The sequence below is a fragment of the Syngnathus acus genome, chromosome 13 (genome assembly GCF_901709675.1).
Source record: "Syngnathus acus chromosome 13, fSynAcu1.2, whole genome shotgun sequence".
Taxonomy (NCBI): Eukaryota; Metazoa; Chordata; class Actinopteri; order Syngnathiformes; family Syngnathidae; genus Syngnathus; species Syngnathus acus.
Genome location: NC_051098.1, coordinates 15,659,607 through 15,677,647, shown reverse-complemented (window position 1 = coordinate 15,677,647; position 18,041 = coordinate 15,659,607). Strand labels below are relative to the sequence as shown.

The following is an 18,041-nucleotide window of genomic DNA, read 5'->3' as shown; positions in this document are numbered from 1 at the left end:
ATGACTTCAAAAGGCTTTAACGTACCATATTGGATCCAGTGGTAGGAAAATAGTTGTATAGTACCTGAAATAGTAAACATCCAAAATAAATTCTTCAAACAATTAAGAAACAAAGTTTTCTAGGCGACCACATTAATTGCTTGTTCACGTAGGATAAGCGGAAATTGATAGGACTGTACCATTGTGTGTGTGGGGGGGGGACATTTATCAGACGACTTCCTGGTTCAGTTGGATTGACCGAAGATGCTCGACGGGATCGCTTGCACCTAGTGTAAAATAGTGGACCACTTCTCGTGTAAATAACTAAAACACAAGCGAGATAAGAATAGACCTCACAATGCAAAAATACACCTCAGCTTTTTATTGAGGTTTCAAAACAGTGTCGGACAAGCAAGTACTGAGTCTAAAGGGAGACAATCAGCAGGAGACGTTTGGGGAGGCATGTAACAGCGACAGGCAGTTAAGAAGAACAAAAAAACAGCAAGATTGTCAATCTATGTACAAAATATGATCCCTGAACAGTTACACTGCTTTTACACACAGTTTGTTTTGCTGTCCCTGATAATGGATACACAGTGGTCACAAATGCGCGCATGCGCAATTCTGACTGTCACAGGTACACGCTAACGCGCACGCGCACAAACTTTCACGCTCTCACGCAGTTTGTCTCAATTCTCTGACACTCGCGCACTCTCTCGGAGAGTTTCTTAGCCCACTCATTCAGTCACACACGAACCACGCAGTTTCCTTTCACGCACGCACACTCCCACACTATCTCTTGCACACGCAGTTTCTCACACACGCTCAGTCGCACGTGTATGCAGACAAGGTTTGCTTGAGTTCTTCTCGACACAATGATCCAAAAGGACGCGTGGGACACAATTCAAGTCGTTGCACGCACACCCACACACATAGTGAAAAACAAGTGCTCGCTCATTCAAGTGCCCTTCTCCACTCTCACTTCCACAAGCACCAAGGTGCAACGTTCATAAATTACAAATTATTTTAAAACACACAAACACTCAGAACCAGGAAATAATAACAGCTGCAAAACATGCACAGGCTCCTAACAGCTGGGCATTTGATAAATGTAAACGACGAGGACAGAAAGGTACTAAACAGGGGGAAAAGAATTTCAGTTTTGCTGCATAGAAAGTAATCCTGAAAAAAAAAAAAGCTCACACCAGAAGGTCTATTCGAATTTGTCGCAAGAAGTCAGGAGCGCAACCTCGCCGGGAGGGCAGTAAACGCGACGTTTGAGACCAGCAAGGACGCACTGCAGACAGCAGAAGTTATTTGCTGAGTCTTTAAAAGAAAATCTGCACACATATCCGTGGATATGTTCGCGTCATTCATTCATTCATCTGGATGATGTGATGGTCGCCTGTCCGGTGGGTCACACGGAAGAGCGATAAAATGGCGCCTTTGCATCACCTGCAACTTGGTTTCCTGTGTTGGCGTGGACTGTGGTAGCTCACTTCCTGTTCTGCAGCTCTGCAAATGTCCCTGTTGAATGTCACCGTTTTGTTCTGAGGTCACACAAAGAGGCACTTTCTCAGCCCGGAGCTTTTCTTTTTTTCTTTTTGCATACAATTGCTTCGGTTCTGCTACTTTTCTACTCCAGTTTTGTGTGGGTTCCTTTTTGATGGTAGGGGCCTGTTCAGTCACGTTGAGTTTGCTGGGCAGGCACTCAGGGAGCTGGAGTCAAAGCCACGGGAGCTGGACTTCCCGTGCTCTCCTCCTGGCGATGTTCTTCCCTGTCCGTATTGGCTACCTGATCCAGACTGGCTTCCTCCTCCTCCATCTTCACGACCTCCGGCGCCTCTTCGGCCTTCATGGCGGCCAACGTGTCCGCGGCGCTGGCCTGGGCGTAGGCGCCCACGCTGGCGTGACTGAGGCCGTGCACCTTCTTCAGGTGCTTCTCCAGGGTGGCGTAGACCGTGAAAGGCACGGCGCAAAGTTGGCACAGGAAAGGCGCTTTGGCTCCTTGGGCACCGTGCGTCTTCATGTGCCGCGTGAGCTTGGAGCTCTGGGCGCAGGCGTAGCTACACAGGCCGCAGCGGTACGGCCGCTCGCCCGTGTGGCTGCGGCGGTGCACCGTCAGGTTGCTGCTGTTGCGAAACTGCTTTCCGCAGTACTCGCAGGCCTCGTCCTTCTTCTTCTTGACGGCCGGGACGGACGGGGCGCCGGCGCTCCCTCCGCCGGTGCTCCTCCGCTCGTTCTCCCGTTGCCACTCCTGCACCGCCTCGCTGACTTTAGCCGAGCTGAAGTCAATGATCTCGGGCCGCTCGCTCATCTCGGGCCGCTTGGGCGTGCAGTTGCCGCTGGCTATGCCGCTCTCGCCGCTGCCGCCGGTCTCGCCGCTTTCCAGGGAGCCCTCGGAGGGGCTGGCGCAAGGTGAGGCGCGCCGGGGGTCCCCCTGCGCCTCGGCCTCCTCCTCGCCGCCGTCTCTCTGGCTCTGGTAGAGTCTCAGCAGCTCTCTGTCTGAGGGTCTGACCTGCGAGGGGAGGAGCATCACGGCGGGGAGCTTGGGCACCGTCAGGTCCGACTCAGAGGGACCCTGCGCTCTCACGTCCATGGTGGCCTTCCCCGCCTGCATTTGGAACCTTCCCCTGGTGGTCTCCATCGCCAACGCATCCGCTGATTCATAGCCGCTCCCCGCTGCCTGCCGGTGGTGGCTCCTGATGTGGCGAGCCAGATGCCCGCTCTGGGCGAAGGCCTGGCCGCACACGCCGCAGTGGTACGGCCTCTGGCACGCGTGAGTCCGGCGGTGGGCGGAGAGGGCGCGCGGCGTCTGAAAACTGCGGTCGCACAGCTCGCAGTGGAAGTCGGCTTGGAGGACTCCCGTTTGAGGGAAGGGGGACGCCGCCGGCGGGGAGGAGGACGGGGACAACGCCAGGCCTCCCGGCGAGCTGACAGAAGGGTTGTTGTTGTTGCTAATGTTGTTGGTGCCCTCAGCAAGACCCCGCAGCAGCTCGGAGAAGTTCAGAGCCTGCAGGTTGTTGGGGGGCACGGCGGCGGGAGTCTGGCGGGGGCGAGCCAGGCGCAGGGTGGGCTGGAAGGCGGAGGCGAGGGCTTGACTGAGGTGGCGAGGGTCCAGCGTGGCCGCCGCGGGTTTGTTCTCCTTCAGACTGGCTCGGATGTCCTCGTCGTCCTCCTCCTCCTGGTAAATGCTGAGGGAGTGCGCGTGCTGGGCGTGCTGCAGCAGGGCCCAGGCGGAGGGTAACACACCCTCGCACTGCTGGCAGGTGAAGTAGGACGGCTCCTCGGACCCTGGAAAACAAAACAGAGCGGTCGTAAGGACAAGGGTCACGGTGGAGCCGATCCCGATTGACCTGGGGCAAGAAAAAAGTTCCCAGGTGTCTCAACATATCGGAGACACACTTTTGTCAAAATACCCAAAGGATCGAGCCCGGATGAAATGAGTCTTTGAGGGGGCGGTCCTGTCTCATGCAAATGAGCCAAGCAATTAAAATAATCAGGTTAGCTTCATGCTAACATCAATGGAAAACATCGATCACAAGCTAACAGTGAGCAAAAACATTTCACCACAATGGGGGGTTATTTTTAGGGGATGATGGGAAATGTAGTTACCGTAATTTTCGGACTATAAGTCGCGGTTTTTTTTCATAGTTTGGGTGGGGGGGCGACTTATACTCAGGAGCGATTTATATACATATATATATGGGTTTTTTTCACTTTTTTGGGCATTTTATGGCTGGTGCGACTTATACTCCGGTGCGACTTATAGTCCGAAAATTACGGTATCTATCATAAAATGGAGAGGATGGCGCTACTTGGTTCTGATCCCAAATGGCGTGTCAGCAAAACGACACACGACGAGCGCATCCGCCCTCGACGTCAACGAGAGGCCGCCGAGGTAGAGCGGCGTTTTTCCAGCGCGGAGGCGCGTCGGCGGGGTTACATCTCGCGGATATTTTTATACGTCGGATAGCTTTGTCTCCTAAGCGAGAAGCCACTTTCCAATTAAGCTGCAAATTGCTAATTAGCAGAACGTGGAAAACGAATGCCTTATGCAAATGAGCCACTGACTCAGCCCGCTTGACAAATGAGGCCTTTTTCTGCATTAATCAACACTGGAGAGACGATCTCCAAATTGCGGAGGGGAGGGAGAAAGTGTTCTATTTTTCCCTTTTTCTTTCTTTCCGAGCGGTTCAAAGCCGACTGCTATAAGCCTCTTTCATGTTTCCTCAAGTCAAATCCGTCTGTATTTTACTGGAGGGGAGGAGGCGAGAGATGAAAAAAGAGAGCAACTGTTTCCCCTATTTCTTCCTCTCCTCTTTTCTGCCTGTTCATGTCCTTTAACCTAGCCTGAGGAAGAGAGCCAGCAAAAGTTGGGATGAAAAAGAAAGAAAAAATAGGGTGAGAGCAGGAAAAGAGAGATAGGTAGGTCAGGGCTCGGGAGATAAAAAAGAAAATGAGATAAAAAGATTATAAAGTAGTGCAAGGGAGGGGAGGACACCGTGAAAATATGTCACCCCTTTGGATTGTACTTGAGACCCATCCTCCAAGCCCTCCGCCCCCAAATCTATCCCTGAGGGGGCAGCAGTGAGGGGGGGGGGGCTCCATGGTGGCTTTTGTCTTGCGGTCCCGCAGTGAAACACAATACCCAGCCGCTCTCTCTCTTTTCCCCTCCACTTTCTCTCTCGTTTTTTTTTTCCTCGTGTGTAAGGATTCCCATTTGGCCCGGGGTAGCACTTGAATATTAAGCAGAAGCAATAACTACTAATTAAAAATGCAGATTGGCTGGGAGCACTAACGAGCAGCAGGCAGAATCTCTTCTCCCCGGGGAGGTCGAGACGGAGAGGGGAGGCGAGAAATTGAAAGAGGGGAGAAGGAAAAGTGTGCTGAAGACGCAGGAGGAGGAGGGTGGCGGTGGAGATGAATAAAAAAAACAAAACAAACAAGGAGAATAAATAAAAAGGAACGAGACAGATGCACAAGGCTCTTCAGTAATCCATCTCCACTCTAACCCCACCACCACACACACGTGCGCGTCAGAAAAAAGAAAAGGAGGGCCGTGTCTGCTTGCGGGATAACCGCTCTCTCGCTTTCACTCAAAACAGCTCGCCACCAAACGCTTTCCAAAACAAAAACTCGCAGGCCCAAAAATGGCCGTCAATTATTATGGAGGTGTTATTGTTGTACTGATGAGATCATTTCTTGGCAAAGAGCTTTTCTTTTTTTTTCCTTAAACGATTAAAAAAAAAAAAATTGCGACTGCAAATTAATATAAGATTATTATTATTTTATTTTTTTTTACAAACAAGCAATAAAACTGTACATGAATATTTTAATATTAAGCGACCGGCTTACGCTAATATAAAAGACAGTTCAACTTCAATTTGAGTTTTGTCGATGGACGGAAATGGTGCAGGCAGATGACCCCCCTCCCCCCTCCCCAAACGTTGCACAAAGGAAGGAACTGCTAACGTGTGTGTGCACACGACATCGGAGGTTTCGACATGTGCGCGAGGGCTGCTCGTGTACCTGCTTCGAGATGCCGCGTCCGTTTGTTGCCCGAGAGAAACCATCATTTTCCGAAAATGCCCAACATTGTCATTCCTTCCTCAAGGCGCTGGCCTGCTTCATTCTATCCATCAACAGACGTTCTAATTACAGTACTGCGGAACAACTTCTTTGAATAAATGTCCCTTTAATTAGGCTTAGCTCGGAAACCAATTCTCAAACCTGCTTGAGATTCATATCGTTGTTCTTTCCAATCAGACCGGTAAAACAACAAATGCAAAAACTTCCACAAAAAAAACAACACGCAGGATTTTGGCATCATCACTTCAAAGTGATTACGGGCATTGGTTGATTTTTGAGGGGGAAAAAAAATTGCAATGTGATTATTTTTCTCCTCCCTACATACGAGCGTCTTTTATGTTCCGAGCGTGACAGCATGTGTTGTATTACCTCGGGAATCAGAACATGTTTACCTGGTCACCTCCGAGACAAGCAGGCAGGGGATTGGTGGAGAGTATGGGAAGGGGGTGGGGGGGCACGGAGCTCTAGAGCTCAGGTGCTCGGTGTAGTGGCAGGAGGCCTCCTGGGGGACCCCGAGAAAACCTCCTGACGCCACTGCTTTCTGCGCGATTAGCTTTTGCATCACTAACTCACCAAGGCCTGCTAATGGCAACGGCTAGCTAATGAGCTGGACTCATACGGAGGGGTGAGGAAGGGGGTTGGGGGTGTAAACAAATGAAGAAAAAGAAAAAACAGCCTGGCTAATTAGCAACCTGCCTTTTTCCTTTCTTAAAAGTCCTCACCTGCTTTGCCGGGCTCCACCTTCACCTTCAACCCAAGCTCCGTCCCCCAGGCTCGCTCCCTGGCCTCCGCCTCCTCCCTCCTGAGCTCGATGAAGCCCTGCCCCAGCGCTGCGACGGCAGCCGTTAGGGTCCCGTTGGAGGCGCAATGATGCTGCAGGGCTCGGTGGGCAGGCGAGCGGGGCGCAGCGCGGGCATCCAAAACTTGGTTTCGGGGAAGACAGCCGCCCTGCTTGTGCTGGATGAAGGCCAGGATGTGCGCCAGGGGGAAGGCCCGGCTGCACTGGCCGCAGGTCAAGAGGTCGCCGCCACCGTCGGGTGTCAGGATGTGCGGGGTCGGGAGGTGGTCCTGTGGCAGGAGGGCACCTCCGTCCGCTGTGTCAGGAGATTCTAAGAAACACGGAAATACATTCATAAAGTTCTTATAAATAAACATTTTTTTCTATATTTTAATGTCAGAATATATTAAGCCATTAATTGTAAGTACATAGATTGAAATAAGATATTTTAAGATAGTAATTGAATGTGCAAATACATATTTTATATTTAAGATGTAAAATGTTCATATATGTGAGATATATTTTATTAAACCTGAAAAGAAGTAGAGGGATATGAAATGACATTTTAAAAGTATTAGAATATTTTAAGTAAATGGTTTTATTTAATTGATTGTTTATTATATTGAAAAAGATTTTATGCACGCTAACTGGACACAACAATACACCTGCAAAATCTGAATTTTATTCTGCCAACTATTAGAATCGGGCTAAAAATAATCCTAATTGGTCAGGGCTGAGTCAAAAATAAACATATTTATCCCATGATTACAGTAGCATTCAAAACTGATGTCACGGTAGATTTTAAATACGTCAGTGAAACAAGTATAAGGAAAAAGAAGCCGGTGGCAGGTATCAGACGTTAAAGCATTGCGGCTGATTGCAAGTGCTTGTGTCAGTCAAAAGGAGCGTCACAATGAGGTCAAACTGCTCACAGGCCACTGACCACTTCCTTCAAGTGACCCAGAACTGATCGGCTCGCTCACAAAACCCACAGACACGGGAGGGGGGGGGGGGGGCATCACCTCATTCACCTCAAATGACGTATGACATCCTCCAGTGCAACGGTGGAGAAGCTTTTTGAAAAATCTGCTTTTTTTTGTGGCTGTAATGAGCATTTGTACCTTTGATGTTAAAAAAAAAAAACAAATAAAACCTCAGAGAAAGTCCCCTGAAAATATTTTCAGCCCACAAGTGTGATTTCAAGTTAGACAGTGGGTATAAAAAGTCGACACACCCCATGGAGTTTGAATGATATAAAAAATGAGGTAAATCTATTCAGAACTTTTTTTCAACATTAATGAGGGCATCGCCTGCGCAACTCAACTGAAAAAAAAAGTGTTCAGAAATGACCAATCACATCCAAACTTCACGCACCTGTCTCTGATGAACCTGATATGAAGTTCTGACGTTCTCGGAGGTAGCAACCTGATTGGTTGATTCTGAACGGAGCCACATCCCCAGTTACAGGGGGGTGTGCTCACTTTTGCAAACATCTCAGTTGTTTATTGTTTTGTTTCCTCTCTTGGAAAGATTGAGTTATTTCCCCTCCCAATCGAGTTGTACGAGTTGTACATTTTTTAGTATTACAAAATATGGCATTTGAAAAGGGATGTGTAGACTTTTAAAATCCACTGTATTCACACCCCTAGACTCAAACCGCAGAGCGTTTCTCAACAGGAAACGGAATGCAATAAAAGGGGGAGAAAAAAATGACCGAAGGAGTAAGATAAGAGCGGCCAGGCCTATGTGTGTGTGTGTGTGTGTTTGAAGCTCACAAATGTGACATGTGACCTCATACCTGACACATGTGGTTAGAGCGAGAAGCAAGAACTTTGAAACCAGGCCAAAAGAGTGCCACGAAGAAGCAGTCAGACAAACATTAATTCTTAAAAACAAAAAGGGTTAATAAAAGGTAAATATCAGTTGGAGGACATACAGTCCAAAAGTGCATTCAAAACTACAGTGGGCTAAGTAATTTTTTTTTTTTTTGGGGCATTTTGTAGTGCGATCTCACATTTGAATTTTGAGTTTTATGGACGTCTACCAATGGCTGCCACTAAGAGTTTAGTCATAGTAATGTCCTTTTTTTACAATTAAAAAATATATAGTTAGCTCAATGTAGTGCTCCGTGGCTTCATTTAGACCGGCTTGCAACTCAAGCACATTAAAATATATATATATTTAAGTCTCAAATGTCCATGTGGTATATATTATGACGTTAGTATGGGCCTAAGCGGCCTTTTCTACGAAGGAAATTGGCCTGTTGCTCAACACCGGACACCGGCACACCTTGTTGCCTGCACTGTAATAGAATAGAATCAGGACAGGTACAGACAGTACAGTGTGGGGCCGCATCTCGCCAGTTGTTCCTCAAAAATGTCACCTTTCCTGTTTCTGAGCTGCGGCTGTTTGTGCAGACTTGCAAGGCGCGGCCACACACACGCGGACGCGGGAACGCGCACGCGCGCACGCAAGTCAACGAAGGACTGTGGTCATACAACCTACGCACGCACTGTGTCGTGGTTACTTTTGAAAAAAGAAAATAAAAAAAGGTTTACTTTAAAAACACATACATTTTCTGGTTGTTTTGAAATACAAACAAGCCAGATAAAATATATTTGAATGAAAAAATGTGGTTTTTTTTAGCCAAAATAAGTAGCCAAAACTTATCAGGATTTTTTACTGTTAGTTTTAAAAAAGTGGAGAACGTCGTGTTGAAATATTGACTCGAAACAGTACAAGCATTCGCGGTTCCTTATGTGATGTCAACAAAGTGTCACGGACGAAACGCATCATACATACATAGTTACATTTCACGAAGCACTCCATCACGACAAGCAAACGAGGCCGGCCACACTTGCCAGTCCCACAGACCCATTTCCATGCTTCGTTCGTTCTTACCGTGAATTGCACTCAGGTGCTGCGGTCTGCTACCAAGTTTGCGTCTGGACATCGCGTCGATGCCTCCGCGCTACCCCCCTCACACACACACAAAAAAAACTACAATATCAAGCAAACACTGAGAAAAAAGGGAGGAAAAACACAAGCCGGTTCGGTCCAGGTGCTCGCTGTGTGATAAGATGGACTGGCCTGCGTGTGCTTGCTCGCCGTCTCCTCCCCTGCGTGGACTGGACTGACAAGGCTGCGTTCAAGTTCACGCGTCTTCCTTTTCCTTCACGCAGCCGGCGAGCGGAGGGCAACAAGGGGGCGTGGCCGGGGCCAGCAAACCACGCCCACACCGCCACCAACCTACGACCCCACAGGACAAACACGTGTCTCGCTTGAAAGTGGCTCCTCGGTTTACGACGCGACGTAATGTCACATGTCCAGTAAATGCTCGTTGAAATACAAAATGAATTAGTAAACCGAGGCAGGATTTTAATAAGTTTAAAAACCTGATGGGGGGGGGGGGGGCGTTTGGTTTTATTTTCCAGAGAAACCACTTTTCAGTTCCACAGGTGTCCCCCCCCACGAGACTATTCACTTCTGCTTTTCGGCACAGCACTAAAATAATGGCGTTCATATTTTGAAGCAGCAAAATACCAGCATTACAGAATAAAATTGCAGCTGACTTGACATCAATGATTGAAAAAAATTGAGTTACAAAGACAGATTTATATACAGAAAGCTTTGGAGGATTTTTTTTTTAAGGGAAAGATGCTTTCATTTGTACGTGACGCCTCCCACCAAAAATGAGATAAGTCTATGCAACTTTGAGAGACAATAAATACCAAAATAAATCTTTATTTTGTTTCATGAACACTTTTATTGGGACATGACAGAGCAGGGATTATCGCTTTTATTAAAAAAAAAAGAGCGAGTGAGACATTTGATGTAATCGGCGTGATTTGGAACAGAAATGACATCCAAAATATTCAGGGAGGAAGACGTCAAAGGCGCTCAATGTGTGTTTGAGTCGCTCTGAAATATGAGTGTTGAGGAGCAGGCAGGGCTTTAAGAAGAAATGCAAACCAGTTTAATAACCTGCAACATATTTTCCAACCAAATATGAGAAATGTGGTGTAAAAGCCACAAGGTCATAATTCAGACATAAACCCGTGTTACAACATATTACATACATACATGTTTGAGGTGTTTGCGTCAACATGAGTGACCCTGGCTTATGTTCTGCTTTATTGTTCAAGGAGATCCTCCAATATTTCAGGTCAGTATCTGCTGTACGGACTTTTGGAACGGGAGCGGGAACGTGAGCGTGAGTGGGACCGATATCTCCTAAGAATACAAGGAGAGGGGAAGAAACATTTTTTTTACAGAAATCAATCAGTACTTTGGACATCAAAGTTGAATTTATTATTGTTCTTCTCTCTCATGGAGTTATTCTGTAAACTGTTTCAGCCCTAATTTGGTCTCGAGATGCTGCAGGAGTGTTTCTAAGTCACCAACTAGTTTTGTTTTTTTAGCCCCCCCCTCCCAAAAAAAACAAAATAGTATTTCATTATTTAGTATTATTGAAATGTTATGATTCATTAAAGCTCTGTTTTGGTCTCAGATGTTTTTTTTAAGTGCTCTATAAATAAAATGGATTCAAGTTAAGAGAGGACTATTAATAAGGCATAAATAATGGTGACCAGGACAAAGATGTGAAGAGGAATCCTCACATACCTTCTGGATGAGCTGGAATCCCGACCTAAGGGACAAGAGCACACAGCGGCGCCATCAGAACTCAAAAGAACCAAATGCTACTTCCATCACTTTTTAAACATCTGCTCACAGTTGGGCCGATCTAGTTACGAGAACTTTTTTTTTTTAAGAAAGCGGCTCTATTGTCCGAGTCTGGTAAATGTTTGCTGCGGCGAGGCTGCTGACCCTCGCAGCCTTACCATGTTTGGAAGGAGAGGGCGAGTTGCTGCTCTGGCGTCCGTATTGTCGCTCCCATTCGTCCCACTCTTTCTCGCGCCGCTCACGCTCCCTAAACACAGAAGCCTCGAGGTCAGACCATTGCAACACACTCAAATACCAAACGGTCCACCTACGTGTATACACACACACGCACGGCCTTACTTCATGCGTATCTTGCGTGCCATGGCTCGTAGTTCTCCCTCTCGCTCCTGTTGGGACAATCACGGGGCAATGTGAGGAAATGGCGGACGGGACTTTTTTTTTTTTTGTTGACGCATAAGAAACACGCACCTGTCGTCTGTGCTCCTGTTGCTGGATTTTCACCTGAGCCGCTTTCTTATCCGCCTTGGCTGCAGGAAGGGGGAACCATTGAGCAAATATCACTTCGAAAAAGACAGCTTCAGCTTGTTGGTGTACTCACACTGCCTGTTGAGGGCCTTCTGCATGCGGAGCTTGAGCTTCTCCTGTGGCGTCAGCTTGGACTGTGGGCAACACGGTTGTATTAGCAACTTGACAACAGCGCCGTCAACACAATTTCAACTTTGGAGGAGTCAAAGTGGGCAACAGGTGAAGCAAGAAGTGCTTTATGATTTTTGGAACCTTTTGCCGCACGTGTCCGGCAAATTAGGAATAGACAAAAAAAAAAAAAGGAGGGGGGGGGGAGTGAGACATTAATGCGCGAGGACAGCCGAGGGAGTAGTCGAGGGACGCTACGTGAAGCAAGAGCAAGTTCAGGTCCAGCGAGTTCACTAAAGAGCCAGTGGCGCTTTGCCGCCGACACACCCAGCAGTGGGCTGTTCAAACCTGGCCAGGCAAGAAAAACGGCAGGTCACAACACCGCAGGCGAGTCAAACGCGGGAGGGCGAGCGCAATTCTTGACTAAGAGAGAGAGGCCTGGCGTGTATGCAAAACTACGATGATCCTTTGCCAGGAAAACATGAACAAGCAGCAGCAGAAAGGAGGACGAGGACAGCTCACATAAAAAAAAAAAAATGTCCACAATGATTGACAGTCAACCACTATCTCTCTCCATGATCTCACAGGACATTGAAATATGTTCATTTGTTGAAACAAGCCCAGACGTTTTGCCCACACCCATCACAGACATCATCACTTGTGTTTGAGCAGGAAAGAAACCATCCATCCAAATCTTAAAAAAAGTCAATATTAACAACAAAATGCAAACTACGGTCATGGAGTCCAGTCCACTTTTTTGCCAACCCTTGTAAGATGGAGGCATGTGTATACGGTTAAAAACACAAGTGAGATTATTTTCAAGGGGTGGTGGACCCGCGGCGGCCGTGTCAGCCTGTCAGGGATGAGGGAGGTGTAGTAGGCTTTAGCGAGAAAGCTCGGCCACATCAAATTCTTACTGACTTTGGCAGCTCCCGTCTTTTTACCACCGCTTGTTTCAGGCCTGCAGGGACGACAAAGGAAGCGTGGACAAGTTAGGGCAAACGGCGGACGTCCGACGGGAACGCGCGACGGTTTGCAATTTCGACCAAGTAGACAAAATAAAGATGTTTTCATAGTCTATATTAAATTACCGTTTTTTGCCATGTATAATGCGCAAACTAACTAATTTATTGTCCTAAAATCTGGGGTGCGCATTATACATGGGTACAATTTTTTTTTTTTTTTTAATCCGGATATCATGTCGCATCGCTAGAGGCTACATAACATTTTGGTGGTCACCGAGTAATGTAAGAATACGTCGTCACATGGCACAAGATGGTACACGAGGTTAACACCGGGCGGACTCACTATTTTCCATTTGATTGTTTTATGTTTGCGCTCTCACTACGACTCGACTACCGCATTCGTGATAGATGACGTTCAGTTACCTCGCGGTCATAGGAATGGAATTCAAGAGCAAAGAGGAAGACGACGTGGACTTACTTTCTGAGTTTGTCGGTAACGGTGTTAGCAGAAACAGGGGGTCCTCTGTTGTCTGGGGAGGGGCTGTGGTTGGGGCGGCCGGGGGACGGCGAGGGACTGCCGCTGCTGCTCTCGCCCCGCCGGTAACCGGTGCGGCCGCTTCGCCGAGAGGAACCCCCTTGCCGTGAGCTGGAGCGGGATCTGAAAAGCCAAAAGTTAGGTCGCAGGCCGCATAGTTCCAAAATGAATGACCTTTACCTTGTCCGTCTCCTCGAAGAATATTGTCTCCTCTCCCGAGAGCGTTCTCTGGGTCGCGATCTGGAGCGAGTCCGCTCGCGCCTCCTCCGGGACCCTCCCCGGTCACGCGAGTGCGACCGAGAATGTCGTCTCAAGCGGGAGTTGGTCCGAGAGCGCCGGTCATCCCTTCTCCGTGATCGGTGGCGTGAACGGGAGGACGAAGAGGAGGAGCGCGATGAAGAAGCGGAGGAGGAGTATGAAGGGGAACGACTGGATGAGGATCTTCGTCTCCTGAAGAAAAACAGACGCAAAGTTTTTGTAACGACAACGATCCAGCGCCTGGCCTAATTGTTTCCCACTGCTGGATTTGACAATTGACGACGCGTTTCCGCTGATTGACCGAAGTGATTTATTGCTTGTAGTCTGACATGCAGCTTTTGACAAGTCAAATCGCTCAGGCCATGTTCACACAGACACGCATCAAATCACAAAAAACATTTTTCTGTATGTTTGCGTCTTTGGGCCATATGCAAATGTCGGCTTAAATAAAGACTCCATCATCAGCATTTGAACGTGCATAGCGTACATTATGAACAAAAGGCCCAAGATCGCATATTAGCGGACTAAATGGATATGAAAGGCAACAAATGTGTTTCCCTGTGGACAAAGCTAGGAAAATATACCTTTCTAAAAATACCCGCAGCGGTGAAAAAACATCGCCTTAATCTCTTGGCACGACATGTATAGCAATGTCTTTGAAGATGAATGAACCTCACCTCCAATAAACTTACAAAAACAATAGCACCAAATAAGAGGAATCACCCCTTGCCAGTGATCATGTCAACAGACTAACCGATAAAAAGCCAGGAGGAGGGAAAGTTACCGACCGGGAGGCCCTGCTATGACCTGCGGGGTGCTGCACGAAGGAGCTGTGGGAGACGGCGACTTGCGCCACGGCTGCCGCCGCCGCTGCCGCCGCCGCAGCCTCGTCGTCGCTGCCTCCAAAGCTGGTGATGAAGGTTATCTTCTCCGGACCGGGGGTCCGGGAGCGTGAGCGTGACTCAGAGCTGGATTCTGAGTCTGGCCTGAAAAATCCAAAGAAATCATTGTGACAATCAAGTTGAGAAAACAAGTAAAAAAAAAAAACACGGAAGGGCGAGCTTACCGTTTGTAAGGATCATACGTTGGACTGTCTCTTCTGGCATAGCTGAAGACAGCGCAAGAAGAAATAAATTTACACATGCTGGCTTGCTGTGTTTTTATGTAATGCTTTTTAAATATAATTCAAACATTGTTGCTGTGACTTGTAGAAGAATCAAAATACTGTTTCTCTTTAATGACCCCAAAAAATAAATAATAGACTATAATAAAAGAAAAACAGACGATATAAAAGAAAAAAAGAACTGTCCAAAATGAACTCGTTCCATTTTGCATAGCTCACGGATTTACCTTGGCGGGCTGATTTGTCGTCCTTTCAGTCTTTTCTCTCTGAACTCTCTTCTTTGTCGGCGAGAACGGCGGCCCTTAGATTAGCAAACATGTCGCATAAAGTCGAAAACATGCGCACGCACATCTTCAGAAAAAGCGATTTGTCCTTACAGAGTACATGGCTTTCTCCGCCTCCAGTGCTTTGGCATGCTTGATGGCCTCCACCTCCTCTTTGTCCTTCCTCAACATCCTGACGGGCACAATTAAGACGCACATTTAAATCAAGCCAAACAGCTTTTTAATGACATTTTCACGGCTGCTCAAAAATAAACACGCAACGACAAACCCCACCGAATGCCTCGAGCCGCGTCGGACCAGAAAAATATTCCATCGTTACCATTAACATGGCGGAGTGCGAAAACGAGTCGGTGCTGATGCGGGCAAATTGTCGGCGGTTACTTTGTGATGTCTTAAATATAAGAAAATAAGTTTAGCGTGGGATTATGGCCATATGGCTTGACACAAAATATATTTAACAGGTAAAAAAAGGTCATTGATAGTTTGTATTGAATCCAAGTCTACAAAATATTCACATTTTGACTGCGCTGCATTGTCACAAATGCCTCACGGGTGTCCTACATAACTGATAACTTACATAAACAACCAACAGGAAGAAAACCTCTGCTTAAATGGTGGATAACAGCGCCCTCTGCTGCCATTAATGGGAAATACAGAACAGCTATGCACGAGTGAGCTGAGACACTCTAAAGGAGGAATAGATTTGTTTTTTGGGTACCTGACAAAGTCTCCTTCAGCCATTCCATAGGGAGTGGCCGCTTTGTTGAGATCCAGCTCCTGCTCGTGGTTCAGCTCGTCAATGTCGACCTCCACATCTGCCCAAACGCAAATGCACACGACAATTCAGTTCATTCCAAAGCTCCTCGACAGGTCTATTTACCCAGGAGCCAAAAGTATCATCACATAAAAAGGAACGACTGAATCTACGTTTATGTTACAGCTCACCAATATCTGGGATGACCTCGTCTTCTTCCGATTCACTGTTCTCCGAATTGTCTTCATCTTTGTCCGAGGCGGGGTCCGGTTCTGTCACAGTGCTGTCCTCGTATGTGTAACCAATGGCAACTTTTTTCTCCGCCAGCCTGCCTCCCGAAAATGGACAATGTCAGAAACAAGTGCAGACACGCAATAGGGTAAGAAAAAGGCTATCGAACGAACATACTTTTTCTTCTCATCCTCGTTTGGCTTCTGTAGGCCACCATAGAGTTCGTCCACATAAATCTGGTACAAACACTGCTCCTCAGAGACTGCGGGAGGACACCGGAGTTTAAGCACAACATTGCAGCCTCCAAAGTGGATGTTACTGAAATATTAAAACTCGTCATCAGGAGCTTGATGCAACGAGACAACTATCATTTGCTACTGTGCCGGATGTCAGAGAATATGTGACTGACTGTTGGCAAAGTCGTTCTGCACCAAGCCTCGGTAGCGCTCGTAATTGCATTTCCTCTCCTCCATCTCCTGCTCTGCGCTTCTGCAAAGATGGAAGTGATAAAACACAATCAATGTGCGTGCAAAGAGAACTGAAATAGTTCATGTGTAGGACTCATGCAGTTAAAAAAATACAAATATTCACGTCGGTGTCGCCAAGGGAAAAAAAAAAAGTTTAACACGAATGAGGAAAAACTGACGGTGTGGTGATGAGCGGAGGTGTGTAGGTGGGGACGTAGTCGAGATGAGCTCGGACGTCAAAACGATCAATCATGTTACTGGCGTCACCTTGCCATGGCATCCTTTAAGACAAAAAAAAAAAAAGTCCAGCTTTAGGGTTAGTGCTGCAAATCTCACCAGCTATGAAAATAATATTTTTGTTTAACAGATTGTGCCACTTTTTAAGATCACTTATGTGTTGTTTTTTTTTGCCTTCTTACATGTTGATGGGAGATTCTGCAGCCAGAGCCACAGCAGGATCCAGGTGGATCTTGTAGGCTCGTCCATGAACCTGAAGGAACTGGGCCGGATCCTTTTTCTAAAAGGAGACAAAAACGAGCAGATGTGGAAAGTGTGCGCCAACTTTGCTCCCAAGGTTTAAACTCTTACAAAGCTAAACGAGTCATCCCAGGTCAACGCAGCGTTCTTCATCACGCAAGCAAAGCGATATTGTCGCTTACGATTAGAGTTGTGAACATTGTCTGCAAGACAACTTACGATCTTCTCGTAGTATTCCCGGCGGCGCTCGCCACGTCGCTTGTAGTCGACCATCATGCCACGGAGCTTGCGCTCGTGCTTGCGGGCCTCCTGCCACATGACGGCGCCGCTGGGGGTGGGGGCGCGGCGTGGCACGGTTGCTGCCGTGGGGGAAGGAAAAGCACAGAGAGTTACTAGATTTGTTTTGTTGTTGGGAATGCCTGTCATTTGCATTATGCACCAGCAAAAGGAAGAAGGGGAGTAGGGGGGGGGTCATAAATAAGAAGCTAATGGAATTACCTTTCCCCATTAAACCTGTCAATATTGTGCTCAAGTTTGCAAATAAATGTCAGGTAGGGTTATTTAGAGTTGATTGTAATTTTCGTCTGTAATCTAGTAAATAGTCACTTTTACTTCTTGTACAAGAATGGACACGCATATTTGAATATACTGTATGTGGAATCTGATCGTAGCTAAACTGCAGTATTTAAATGCTCACCTTAGTCTCGCATTATTATTTATCGCATTTTGAGACAAATAGAAAAGGAAAAAATGTTTTAGAATGCACACAGGAGTTTGTCAGGAGCCGCAGCGATTTGACCGACAGTGCGTAAAGTCGCAGGGGCCTCTTCACTGAAAAGCTAGTTTAGCTTAGCTTAGCTATTCAAGGCTAACTGCACCACAGCACACAAGAAAATAACTGTACAGGCGAAACGAAATGCTACATAAACATAAATGAATGACTTTTAAAATAGGAAGGCCTTACCTGTTTTACGGGCAACAACTAGAAAACTGGGTTATAATTCGCTGAGCCAGAGAGGCCACTGTACACGCCTTCTTCCGCGCTGTCTTTTTACTTCGTTGTATTTAACGACGGGGGGAGGCAATAGACCCCCTGCTGGACGGGAGCGTTACTGCATATATGTTCACGTTATAATGATTCTGCCTGAATGAATGTAAAAAACTAAAGACAAAAAAAAACTTCAACACCACTTTAAAGAGAAAACAACCATTTGTTTTCAAAATGATCATTTTTATTGAATTTGATTTCAAAACACCGTGGTTTTCATTTTTAAGGATAAAT

At 47.0% G+C, this 18,041-nt stretch overlaps 2 protein-coding genes across 5 annotated transcripts; both read right to left on the bottom strand.

Annotated features, from left to right (window-relative positions):
• Positions 1 to 346: 346 nt before the first annotated feature.
• On the bottom strand, positions 347 to 9,522 carry znf296 (zinc finger protein 296). Of its 2 annotated transcripts, XM_037267120.1 has the most exons (4): positions 9,251 to 9,522; positions 6,294 to 6,680; positions 2,573 to 3,273; positions 347 to 2,497 (listed from the first exon to the last, which is right to left on the bottom strand). In XM_037267120.1, the coding sequence occupies exons 1-4, from the start codon at positions 9,300 to 9,302 to the stop codon at positions 1,691 to 1,693; spliced, it is 1,947 nt and encodes a 648-aa protein (XP_037123015.1). In that variant the 5' UTR covers positions 9,303 to 9,522; the 3' UTR covers positions 347 to 1,690. The 2 variants fall into 2 exon arrangements, with proteins under 2 accessions (XP_037123015.1, XP_037123014.1); XM_037267119.1 differs by having other exon boundaries at positions 347 to 3,273.
• Positions 9,523 to 10,091: 569 nt separating this feature from the next.
• Positions 10,092 to 17,821, bottom strand: LOC119132527 (CLK4-associating serine/arginine rich protein). 3 transcript variants are annotated; one of them, XM_037267883.1, is made up of 21 exons: positions 17,724 to 17,821; positions 16,979 to 17,118; positions 16,702 to 16,799; positions 16,462 to 16,563; positions 16,225 to 16,304; positions 15,993 to 16,077; positions 15,776 to 15,912; positions 15,549 to 15,645; positions 14,924 to 15,002; positions 14,774 to 14,847; positions 14,490 to 14,531; positions 14,212 to 14,409; positions 13,346 to 13,615; positions 13,109 to 13,288; positions 12,587 to 12,626; positions 11,631 to 11,691; positions 11,501 to 11,559; positions 11,372 to 11,418; positions 11,191 to 11,279; positions 10,973 to 10,997; positions 10,092 to 10,582 (listed from the first exon to the last, which is right to left on the bottom strand). In XM_037267883.1, exons 2-21 carry the CDS (start codon positions 17,075 to 17,077, stop codon positions 10,516 to 10,518), a joined length of 1,929 nt encoding a protein of 642 aa, XP_037123778.1. In that variant the 5' UTR covers positions 17,078 to 17,118; positions 17,724 to 17,821; the 3' UTR covers positions 10,092 to 10,515. The 3 variants fall into 3 exon arrangements, 2 of the variants coding, with proteins under 2 accessions (XP_037123778.1, XP_037123779.1); XM_037267884.1 differs by lacking the exons at positions 10,092 to 10,582; positions 10,973 to 10,997 and adding an exon at positions 11,044 to 11,095 and having other exon boundaries at positions 11,136 to 11,279; XR_005099894.1 differs by lacking the exons at positions 10,092 to 10,582; positions 10,973 to 10,997 and having other exon boundaries at positions 11,262 to 11,279; positions 12,583 to 12,626.
• Positions 17,822 to 18,041: the final 220 nt, after the last annotated feature.

Coding starts and splice junctions, on each gene's coding strand:
- LOC119132527 (XM_037267883.1), bottom strand. CDS start 17,077: ATGTGGCAGGAGGCCCGCAAGCACGAGCGCAAGCTCCGTGGCATGATG. Junction 16,564..16,701: donor GCAGAATCTCCCATCAACAT/GTAAGAAGGCAA, acceptor TTTGTCTTAAAG/GATGCCATGGCAAGGTGACG. Junction 16,305..16,461: donor CCTCCGCTCATCACCACACC/GTCAGTTTTTCC, acceptor CCATCTTTGCAG/AAGCGCAGAGCAGGAGATGG.
- znf296 (XM_037267119.1), bottom strand. CDS start 9,302: ATGTCCAGACGCAAACTTGGTAGCAGACCGCAGCACCTGAGTGCAATT. Junction 6,681..9,250: donor GCACCTGAGTGCAATTCACG/GTAAGAACGAAC, acceptor CGTGTTTCTTAG/AATCTCCTGACACAGCGGAC. Junction 3,274..6,293: donor GGTGGAGCCCGGCAAAGCAG/GTGAGGACTTTT, acceptor TTTGTTTTCCAG/GGTCCGAGGAGCCGTCCTAC.